Source organism: Pterocles gutturalis, unplaced genomic scaffold (genome assembly GCF_000699245.1).
Source record: "Pterocles gutturalis isolate BGI_N339 unplaced genomic scaffold, ASM69924v1 scaffold17582, whole genome shotgun sequence".
Classification (NCBI taxonomy): Eukaryota; Metazoa; Chordata; class Aves; order Pterocliformes; family Pteroclidae; genus Pterocles; species Pterocles gutturalis.
The window spans coordinates 67,887-80,225 of record NW_010108263.1 but is presented as its reverse complement, the minus strand read 5'-3'; the positions used below and the strand labels follow the sequence as shown (position 1 = coordinate 80,225).

General features: G+C 33.0%; 1 protein-coding gene across 1 annotated transcript in view; it reads left to right on the top strand.

Annotated features, from left to right (window-relative positions):
• Positions 1 to 6: 6 nt before the first annotated feature.
• LOC104461114 (calcium-binding mitochondrial carrier protein Aralar1) overlaps positions 7 to 12,339 on the top strand; it is a 48,997-nt gene continuing 36,664 nt past the window's right edge. The window contains exons 1-3 of the mRNA XM_010072587.1: positions 7 to 18; positions 5,299 to 5,441; positions 10,606 to 10,721. Of these exons, the coding sequence (XP_010070889.1) occupies positions 5,332 to 5,441; positions 10,606 to 10,721 (226 nt within the window). The 5' untranslated portion in view covers positions 7 to 18; positions 5,299 to 5,331. The remainder of the gene's footprint in view (positions 19 to 5,298; positions 5,442 to 10,605; positions 10,722 to 12,339) is intronic.

Here is a 12,339-nt window from a genome sequence, read left to right as displayed (position 1 = left end):
CGAAATATTTTTTTGCAGGTAAAAAAAACATCTGTCTAATGTTGTTTATTTGTCAGACCGTTTTTTGCCCTTTCAGAAGTTTGCTGCGGCATCATAGACATGTCGTGCTTGTGGGACCCTTGGAAGTTCGCTTTGCAGGCACAGGGTCTTGAAAGGGCCTTCAGGTGTTGAGGAGAAACTGCTCCTGACATAAGTCATGCTTAACCATTTACAAATTATCATCTTAAATAAGTCTATGAGGTATTTTCTGTAAAGCAAATAATTATGACCATAATTAGCTACTGTTATCTCTTGCAGGCCATTAGAATTAACATATATAAATAACAGCACGAAGCTTTCTCCCTTGCCCTTAGTTATGGTGAAGCACTATCTAAAAGGAAGATCCAGTCAGTCCTAAAACTTGATAATAAGGTTTGAATTCGGCAGATGGAATATAAAGAACAACTATGGTTTAGATCCACTGATCACTAAAATACCTTTTTTCTTTCCCTTCATGTTGAACATTGTACAGTATATTCCAGAAGCTTTGCTCTATGAAAAAGGAAAGAATATAAAATTAAGTATTAGAGCTAATATTGTAATTAATGAAATTTATTATTTTATCATTGACATGTATCTTTTGGTCCTACCATATTATCCAATAGTTTCCACTTATAATTGAGTAGACAGAGATACCTTTTTGCCTGAGAGTGAGAAGTTATATTTCAACAGTAATTTTGGCAGATTTTTGGTTTTGTCTACTGGATTACACCGGTAACATTGCTTGAGTGCTAAAACTTACAATGTTGGAATCAAACTGTGAAAGCCCAGCTTTTCATTTCTAGTCAAAAATCTTCTATCACAGGTTCATTTACTGTTGACATGACATTTAGCTTTTGTAGATAAGGAATGCAGTAGAGTATGTTAATAAAATAAGCAACATGAAAATATGATTCTTAAAAAATATATATTAACACAATATAAAAGTATGTGGTTCTAGAACAACACACTGCCCTTCCAACTGTTTTGAAAGACACTTTTGCATGTTTGGTTGCAAAAAAGTTTACTGTGGTGTCAAAATACTCTATTCAACTTGGAAATATGGACTTTTTATCATTCTTGACTTCCAGTCAGTAGAAGTGTTTGCTTCTGGAAATAAGTAAATTGTTTGAAGTCCTTGATTTTGGTCACACATGGAAAAGTGGAGAGGAAGAACATGGTACAACTGGTTCTTGAAATTGTCACTCTGACAACACGTGTTTGATTGACCTAAAAAGCAGACAGTCTACTGGTTTTAAAACAGCTTTTTGGTCTTCTCCATGTCTATTTTATAATCTTCAAAGAAACATGCAAATTAAGTTGTGGGTTGTTTTGCACTCTGAGGAATGAAAGTACAAAAGCTCTCCTGTCTCCTCTTGAGTATCTTGAGATGTGCAGTAAAAAGAAACAACACAGACACCTCTGGCAGAGAAAGAGAGTTTTATATTTCTTTTGGATTATATTTGATTCTAATTGAGGTTGATATTTTTGTTTTTGTTTAATAGGTAACAAGCAAACTTAGTTGCAAACTTTAAAAAAAATCAAGAGAACCCACTTGTTCCAAGACTAAGTTACAAAGAGAGAGTTGTTACAAAATACTGCTAGTGTTGCACACATGGGTCAGATATGTTGTGCTCTTTGCAGAGGGCGCTGGCCTGTTCTGTGAGCTTCAGCTAAAGGGCGTGCATTCCTTCCTAAATTTGGCTTCCCTTGTAAATGGGCATAAGGGAAGATAGGAACTCTAGGCCTCTTCTTCATCCACCTGATTCATAGAGAGTGTTCTTAAATTTCCTTCAGTTCATGCGTATCCTCTAACGTGATACGTATCCTCTGTCCATCCAATTTAAGTTGTATCTTAATGGATGCTTGACATATACCTTTTCCTTAGAATTTCTGAACCTTGCTATATATAATTTTTTAATTATTTTAAACCATTAAAAATCTTAAGTTTGACTTGTATTAAAAAGATGTGCTGTTATTTCTGTGTAGTCCTGTAACAGTGAAATGCAGGCATAGAAATTTCGTCTTTGCACACCATCAAATAAGTTACCTTTCAGGTATTTACTAACCACTGACTTCAGTAACAACCATAAAAGAACAAAATGGAAATCCCCTGAAGGATAAAGGAGTTATATAGAACAACAATTGTCAGGTTTTAGCGAGCCTTCATTCATTTTTCTTAGGCAAGACACAGTCAGCCCTCAGGGAATATAGTTGAATTATTCCTTGCCTGCTGAATGCAAGTGGAACCCGTTCCAGCAAGGTGGAGAAAGAAACAGAAACAAATTTCCAATTTTCATACAGGAAACCACCGTTCCTCCCTCCCCCCCACCTTAAAAATGTCTTAAATCTCTTGCTGATAACTTAGATTAATTAAAAAAAAAATGGTCTCTTTTGTGTTGGAACTTCTTTCTCGTCTGCCCAGATAAAATCATTGCGACAGAAAACTCCTTTAAAGTGAAAACAAACCAATTTTTCAAAGAAAGCATTGTTTCTGAAAGTGTGGCAATACCTAACTCTATATTGTACAAATAGAGTTTTTGTGGTTCATGTTATGTGATGATGTTTAAAAAAAAGTCTCATGCAAATTCATGGAGTGCTTACTTGAGACAGTCTATAAATGTACAGTAAGAATTTTGTATTTTAAAGTAATATAATTCAAGACAGAGGAAAATACAGATTTAACTGATGTGTTATGTTTTATATGCAAATTAAGATATAATTTACAATTGCCTATTTTGTGCTAAAAGATTATTGACCTGAGTTGTATGGTGAAAAGATAACTTGAGGACAAATGTAGATGCTTGCCAAAAGCGAATAGGCAGCTACTGTCAGGTCTTAATATATTGGCTTGCTGCCAAGCTCTTTCAAAATACCATGACCTTCTCATATGGAGCTCAATGTATCTGTCAATTAATTATTTTTGTCTCAAAAATTTTTTAACAGAACTTCCCTCACACCATTTTTGCTGTAAAACAATTCATTATTTGTAATAAACTCAGACAGACTGGTATGTGAAGAAAAAAAGATGATGACGTTTAGTTTTTGACTCTTTGATATGCCCTCAACTGTCATACAGTTGAATTCCAGTGTTCTTGAAGATATGCTCATTATTCTGCATGTTGGATGGTTCTTCATACATCAAACTTTCTTTGGATTGCATGTTTTGCAGCAGAATTGTGCTTCATAATGCATTTTTTAGTCACTTGTGTATATGACTGAAAAGAGAACCTTTCTGAGTTCTGTGAAGCCACAGTTTCATTATATTGTCATGTCAGCAGCAGTGCTGAATTAAAGGATTCCTGTGTACTGCTCCGTGTTCCTATTTTTGTGGAAATCATCTATTTTAGTTCTGGATAAGTTCAATAATTTGGTTTACAGTGCAGTCTTGCAGATGGCTGTCATCAGAGCTGTAAGGTGTAAGAGGGAGAGGTAATGTGAGAGACTGGTATTGTGGAAGAGCTACGGGAGATAGTTAAGCAGGCATTGATGCTGATGCAAGCTCCTGTACACTGAAGTAGTGTCCTGACTGAATTGGTTGGGTTGCATACAGCTGAAACAACCATGAGACATGTGAATGATCCCCTTTGTCATAATGGAGTATTACACCTTAACAGGTGTAGGTTTTATGGTTAATATTCTAGTGCCAGTGGGTCCCTGGCAGATTTAGGGCCTGTTTTGTTATTCTTTCACATAAAGATATGTCAGCTGAGTCAAGATACTACAGTACATGGTGGAAAAATCACAAATCACATATTAGGACAAGAATTGAATTCACTAGCATAGGTTGTGGGGGCATTGCCATTTTCTTTTCTGCAGAGTGCTCATGTAGCCATCTTTTAATGACTGGAACCTAGAAAGGTGAATTACATTTTTATAAATGAATTAATAATCACTACTTCTATTGCAAATCAAAAGTCTAGTGAAACAGCTGTGTAGTTTTGTAACTTCACTTTCTCAGAACGAACACCATTCTATGTATATGTTTGAAGATCTGCATCTAAATAATTGTGTGTACAAGTAGACTGTACAGTAGAGAGTGAACAGAAGAGATGGATTTTAAGCTATTACATAACCCTGCTTACAGGTTTAGTGAGCAAAAATGCTGAGGAACAAACTCAGTCATCAAACTGGATTGGGTTACAGTAGTTTAGTGAAGTAGACATCTTTTGTGAGCTATTTTCCTGTGTTCTAGGATGCAAATATAGTTTAATTTTGCAATCTGAAAACTTAGGTTTTATTTCTAAGATTGCTGTCATAATGACAGCAATAAACAACAACAAATTTTTCCTGCAACTGTACTGGCATCCTGAAACAAGATCTGAGGGTATGAAATTCCTGTAATAATTTCCCTTTTATTCATAACTTGTGATGCTTTCTATTGCTGCCTCCTCATGTTCTCAGTTCAAGATTGGTATTACCCAGTGTAACTGGACAGCTGAAGGCATGGAATTTACTTTATGCTGAACAGTTCACTTTTAATATAAAGTCAGCCTATGGATAAGAACCAATGATTAATTACTTGAAACAGGAAAGTAATCAGTAAGAATACTGTTACAGACATGTGGCAGTTGTCTTGGTGTACATGTAGTAATGATGTATTTGGTTATTTTATTTTTAGTTAATTTTATTAATATTTAAATTGCATAATTCTAAAATTTGCCCGTGATTTTTATTTGAACATTTTTTCTTAATAAAATTAAAACTCAAAGTCTAATGAAAACATTTCCATTGACTCAAATCCTTTTTGTGTGTGTTTGTGAATTTTTACTTTAAAATGCCAGAACCATTAGTTTCAGGATAAAATTTAATCTGTTTTTTTTTCTCACAAAAAGAGAAAAGAAATAATATAATTTTCCAAATTAATTCTGAGAAGGAACAATTATTCCGAAGATGTCTGCTACTAGAAATTGTAAGAAAATTTATGTGCTGTGTTTTCAGTGTAGCTGCAAATAGAAAGCTGCAGCATGGCTATAATTTTTATAGATTTATGCGGTTACCTGACAGTTTCTGAAAATATGTAGTTGTCTTTTTATTAGAAGATATTGGTCATTATGTGAACACATCTATTCTATAGGGGTAATCTGATTGTTGATAGTACGCAACTAGTATAGGAATGCTATTAATCAAGCCCTTTAATTTCAGCGCAGTTATATGCAGACAGTTGTGCACCATTTTAAGTGATATTCTGTAAAGATACTAGTTTGGTAATCACTGACAATTAGCATCTAAATGGATTCCTTTTTGTTTGTGTGGTTTTGTTTTTTATTTTCACTCTAGTATGCCAGTGTTGAGAAAGATGGTGAGCATTACATGACCCCAGAAGATTTTGTGCAGAAATACCTAGGACTTTATACAGATCCACGTTACAATCCTAAAACAGTGCAGCTGTTGGCTGGAGTGGCAGATCAGACCAAAGATGGGTGAGAATTTTGCTTTCCGTTAGAAGCTTGTAATGCGTTGGTAAATGCATGAGTGGATGAGTTTGATAATTTCATCTTCTCAAACACATTATTGATTTTATTAGACTTTAGGCTTATTTATATGATAAGTTTTTTCTCAAGTATGATAGACTATAAATTTGTGGACATTGAGAAAAATATGGTGTTTAACATGCATTTTTTAAATTAAGATTTGTTTTAATGGAGTTGTAACAATTACTACAAATGCAGAGGAAGTTGAACTGCAGATAAGTTTAATGTAGCATGATTGCTTTGGAAAAGTTATTTTCTGTGTACTCACATCCATGATTAAATGCTATATAGTACCTCTAATTAAATATGGAAATAATGGAAAAGCTTTTTTATTTCTGTAGTGTGCAATTCAAATCAAACCATTGTTTTAAAGTGCTGGCTATTAGGAAAGAGACACTAATGACTCTGTGAAGGAAGTTTGCCTAATCAAGATAAGGTCACACCACACAAAGCTTTTCCAGCTTTGCTTACAGGTGATGTTGCTTGCTTTTGGACAGTTCTCTAAAACTAATTTACAAAATGTCCACTTTGCTGAGGCAGTACCTTCTAACTCACTTGTCTTCAAAGGAGTGTTTTCTTTTGCTGTATGTAGGCTTGTAGCTTTGGCCCTGGATTGTAGCAGGAAGTGTGGACATTGTTAAACCAAATTGGGAAGGTTAAGATGGTCAGAGAGCAGGTCAAGAATGCAGAATGGAGTGGGTATTTTGTAGAGATGAGAAAGTTGCTTTTAAAGTAGTAAATAAATATATATATGTTAACATTTTAAATTGAAAGCCCCTAAACTTCCTTGGATTTGTGAGTTTAAATCTGACCTTTGGCATCACTTAAATGTTTTTGTTTTCCTGTGTTCTGCTTTACAATATTTTATTAGTTTGCATAATATCCTGAGCAGCTTGCACAGTATCTGTCCTTTGCAAATGAAATGGTATATGCTATATACATTTCACACTAAATGACAAATGTAGGATTTCCTGTTTGATGTAAAGTTAAATGATTTTTTTTAATAAAGCTGCATCATTTTGATAATACATTTGAAATATACATACATTTGATAAATCCAAATAACCTGTGTCTCTGTTTGCAATTAATGTCTGCAATTTGTTGCATTGTTATGGTTTGAAAAAGCTATTTTGTATGTATCTGTTGAAATAATAGTCTAATTGATGACTAGTAAACCAACATGTTGAGTATCTTGTTTCTCTGAAAGCTGTTGGTTATCTTTTATGGTTATCTTTTGCATTTCAGAAAATGTCTTATAAAAGGACCTTTTTTACAGTAAAAAATCAATAATTTGTTTTGTTGCTACAACAGAACTTTACATTGAGGCATCGCTTTTTTGTTGCTTTTCCTGTGAATATAAGTTCTTGTTGGTTTTTTGATTTTTTTTTTTTTTTAACATGGGTAATATTTGAAGTGAGATAATAAAATATGGGTAAGTGTGCTTTATCTACTTCTGTATGGGAACAGTGGTAATGGGAATTATTACCATATGGTCTGCAGTGCAAAATGTTTATCTGTCTGAATACTTGTCTGAAACTTATTTTCCTAAATGTTTTAATCTATATTTATCTCAAATCTGTATTTTATGTGAAGAATTCGTTATACCTGCATTATCATAATTGGTTTATTTGTTTACTTTTACATTTGCATTCTTCCATTTGTAGTGAGCTGTAATATATCAAAATCCAGACTCTGATACCTCTATCATCTGCACAGAGAGTTTAGTCTGAGGCAGGAATAATTATTGTAATCTTCAACTGAATTCTGGAATGCATTACATCTTTCCAAGGACTCTTACTTTATGAAGTCCAAGGAAGTATAAGTAGTCCTATTCCATACATACATTCGTAAATTAAATGATAGCCCAATGTCACACAGCAAGTCATTGAGAAGGTTTGGGTTCTGTTACGAAATTTCATTCCTGTATCTGCTATCATATTCTTTTAACCTTGCTTGCCCTTCAAATAAATACTCAGTGTTCTTGGTAACTTTTCTTTGTTAATACCTTTTAGTTTCATTTAGGTTTAAGCTTGGCAGCTTAGAAAAAAAAGTATGTTTTGGACCTGTCTGTCTGTAGGCATATGTTTAGAAAAATGTTTTTTTACTTTTTTCTGATGGTAATTTGATCCTTACTTAACTGTTCCGGAGTACTATTGCCTTCTTCCATTACTGCAGTACAAGACGGGTTTACTTTAGGTGGAACTCTGTGAGGTAGTTCTTAAAACAGAAGGCTCTTCACTTTCAGAGTGTTCACTTTCAAAGTGTTTATTCCTCATTGTTACAAATGCATGTTCTGAGAAATTAATGTGATGATCTCAAAACTAGAATTTGGCCTAAATTGCCTTGTCTGCTGTCTGTTTAATGCAATGGGATTTCACTAATGCTGTAAGCATTCCTATGTCTTCAGACTGCAGGCACTGGTTTTGAAATTAGGATAAATATTCTCTCTGAATAATGTACTTACATATGTGTGCCAAAACCAGCTTCCCAATTACATAAGTCAATTAACAGTAGTAGGTATTGCAGTTTTAAAATAAAAGGTTTTTTTCTCCCTTCAAACCTTCAGCATTTCACAGTAGTCATTCAAAAGTCTTCATTTTAATTGCTCGTTTCTGGGTACTCTTTTATCAGCATATTGTTCTTAAAATTTGCAAATTCTTCCTGACGAAAGAGTTGATGTTTCACATAGTGGAGAGTCGCAACAGAGCTATACATAACATGTAAAGCGTGGGGAAAAAAAAGCAAAGACTAGGCAAAAAAGAAAGATAGAGAACTGTAAACATGCAGCTTACTTTGTGTGCTTTTGAAGGGTAACGGTACAGAATAAATAAGAGGAAAGGAAATCTTTTAAAATGTTACAGATAAAATGAAAGGTGAGTGATTTGATATTGTTACAGACTGTAATGCAGCGAGTTCACTGAATGATACTTGAGTAGAGATTGGGCGGGAAGCTCCATCATTCTGTTTAATCCAGCTCCTGTTATCTCCACCATAATGGACAATGGAGGATCACAGGGGATATCACTGCTGTTAGGCATTGCAGGTTGAATATATGGAAAGGAAATTGAATGTATCTATCTCCTTTTGCTGTAGGCATTGTTAAAGTGAGACCTCTGAAGATGGCTTCTTTCAGATTCAGGCTTCTATGAATGCATTCTGCAGAGATCATCATTTTTTTCTGTCCGTTATAAAGCTTCCTGGTTAGGAATTAATTTGTATGTCAGGTTTATGCTTGTATGTGAGGTATATTTTGAAATTATAGTATTTACAATTATTTTAATGGACCTTCTGTTTCTCTGATACCTTATTTATCAAGATCACCCTTTGGATTAAATTGTCTTTGCATCTGAAGAACCATTCTCACATCTCTGACTTTTGTGGCTAAAGTGTGACAAAATAATATTATAATTCTGTATTTGCCATATCTTAATTCCTTTCAAAATCACTACATTTTTTCTGTATTTTCTGTAAAATGCATATATGCAAGAATGTTAACATACGTAACCTTGTTTAAAGTATCTCAATTCTGCTTTATGCGTACTTTGACAGAGAAAGACTAGATAAACTAATGAATAGTGTGGCTTGATATTTTTTTTTTTTTTTCCTGTAGGGAACAGAATTTTTACTTGGCCTTTTAGCAGTAAGCAGCATATGTGAGAAGTAATCACTTTGAGCTAATGATCTCCTGTGAAGAGTACTAAACTCAGATAAATTATGTACATTTTCTAGGAAAATGTACCATCTACAGTGATATTCTATGTTTTAACAACATCTACTGAAATAGTATTTTTTGTTTAATTTTAAAAATGTAATTAAAATTCTTATTCCCATTGATAATTTATTTGATGCTAAAATAGATCCCATCATTTATTTCTAGAAACTGAGCTCAGAAACTTGTAACTGGATGGAATATCCTAAGCCATCAATCTAAGTCCCCTATTTTTACAAGGATGAAAACACACAGTAGTTTTAATAAACCAAGTTCTCTGTTAAAACCTAATGCTTTTGCTTGCAGTATTCTGGAAAGGCCACATTATATACCTGCTCTGAATATCTGTATGGATATGTGATTTTGTTCTTATGCCAATGTTATCCTTTGTCTTCTCCTGGCTTAAGGCTCATCTTTCTGCAGCTGTTCTTGCAGCATTAAGATCCCATTTAGATCTCAGAACTCAGAATAAGCTGAGTTCCTCTAGAAAAGTTATTTATCATTATCCCAATAAGTTACCTGTGCATACGTTCAAGTCTGAGTTTTTATGTGTTGAACACAAGGACTTGGATTTCTGTGCAGTGTTCCAGAGATGTGGGAACTCTATCTGGGGATGCTGTTGCTTCTTCATATCGCACAGAAACAGCTTTCCTAATGCATCCTGAGTTGCATTTTTCTGTATGGTGACTGTCTTACATCCACAGCTCAGAATTGTGTGATCTGCTGTTACACTCAAATCCTTCCCTGCCTTGGTCATGTCTAACTGTCCTTATGTCCAAATGTTCTTATAGTTTCTTTCTTTCTTTCTTTCTTGTCCTCAAGTACATGACTTTGTGGTTCATGTTATATTTGAAGTGTAATATTTTTTCTATAACTCTTTTCTGAACCTGTTTGGTTTTTATGAAAGTTATATGTTGTTTTAAGAAAATACGTATAAAGTATAGTGTATTCCTATGCTTGTATTAAACTATCTTTTCTTTCTCAGTAAATACATATATACATTAGTAATATAATGTCAGCCCTATAAATTTAATGATGGTAGAATTTCTGTGTGTTTTTTATGTTTTAATTTTTAAGTGCTGTCTGCTTACATTTATAATTACAAGGTAATTATATAAAATAAATAAATTGTAGATATTCACTGAGAATTGATCTATGTTTTGTTGTTGATGGATATGAAGAATTCAGTCCTTTTATAGAGGAAGAAACTGAGTTGCATAAAGGTTAAGTAGCTACTTAAATGTAACAAATACTTTTTCAGTTTCTAGTGTAGAGTCTTCTTTATATTAGAATTTTGTTTTAATACTTGGATCATACAGTTTGCTAGAGCATCAAACACAAAATATCATTGGTATTGTGAATAATTTTTTGAAATCTTTGTAACTTCTGTATTTTCCCTTGTAGGTTGATTTCCTATCAAGAATTTTTGGCATTTGAATCTGTTTTGTGTACTCCAGATGCAATATTCATTGTTGCTTTTCAGTTATTTGACAAGAGTGGCAATGGAGAAGTAACATTTGGTAAGAACATCTAAAGAAAAACAATTTTAAGAAAGCGATTATGATAGTATAAATTGTTATAATGCTTCATCTGATTTCCTAAGGGTTTGCGTGAGTAAAACATAAAACATGATACAAGCATAAGAAATACACAAAAACAAAATACATTTTGCTCTGTCTTCTTGAATCAAGATTTTCCATGTTCTTGAAGCAGATAATACAATGCTGTTTTGTATAGTGTCATCCTAAGTAAAAAGTAAAATTCTCTGTCATGGACTTTGAACTCCTTCAGTGATGAGGGATTTTAAAAATATGTTTTGGATCTCCACAGATCTTTGAAGAATTGTCATTAGATACAGTAACAGCTCAATATAGAAATGAAGGAGGTCTAATCTTTGGAATTCCTAGTTTAGTGTTCTTTTTCTTGAGGAGCAAAACTTTAATGTTATGAGTGTAACTTCCAACTAGATCATATATTTGAAAAATTATGAAGAAAATATGGCCTTTAAATTTTGTTACTTTTTTTTCCCCTAATCACATAAATTAGTAATTTTTTTAGGCTAGCTATACTGCTTTATGATGTTGCTAAATAACTGTTATTAACATTGCAGTTTAAGGAGGACTAGGTTTTATTTTTAAAACTTTGCATGTTTATGAAAAGTAGATAAATCAATGCTAAGAATTTTAATAAAATGGAATCAGAATTAAATGTTATTTCTATTAAAAAATAAAGCTCTCAATAAAGAAAATACAAACTATGCTTGGATTTGTAACCATTTGCTGTTTGTACTATTTCATTCTTATGAAAATTGTTGCAACTTCTTGAAAAAAATGCAAGAGTCTTCTTATGGAAGCAAACTGTTTGACTTATGATGTCTGTTAAATTACATCATTAGCTGAAGTGTCAAATACTAAGCAATTTGGATACATATCTTAAAAAGAAAATCTTTTAGAACTAAAGTAAAGGTGAAGTCAGTAAATGCAGTCATTAGGAAGCAGACAGAAACCACTACAATCAATGTGACCATGTTAATGATGGTCTATTTAATAATCTCACAAAATGGGGATATGCTCTTTGTAGCTCTCATGTACACACTTGAAATAGCTCGTTCCATAAATGAACAAAAAGTAATTTCAGATTGTGTACAGATTCCTCAGTCGGATTGAGGATTGTTGTTTTTATGAGCACATCATTGTATTAAAGGTTAAAAGAATAACACAAACAAGAGAAACTGAAAAAACCAAAATTACACAATTTTTTCCATATCTGTCTCTCTGATTTTTTTTTTATAAGGCTGATAAATTGTGAATAGGAAACTCTGGGGAATTTAAAATTTACTATTGATTTTTTGTTTTACAAAATTAATTATATTGCATTTATTACTATATTTAATAGTATGATGTAGCATGTCAAGGGTACATATTGTTTTGCTACAGTTCCCACATTTACTGCTGCTTTTTTGCTTTTTTTGTTGTTGGGCTACTTATTTTTGCTTCATAAACATATCATACAAATTAATGCATGCGGGAAAAATGTGAATGATGACATATGACATGTTCAGAATTTGGTAACTATGCAGTCAATTTCAAAATAAATTTTGTGGCCTATAGAGGCTGTTTTATAAATGAGTCCTACACT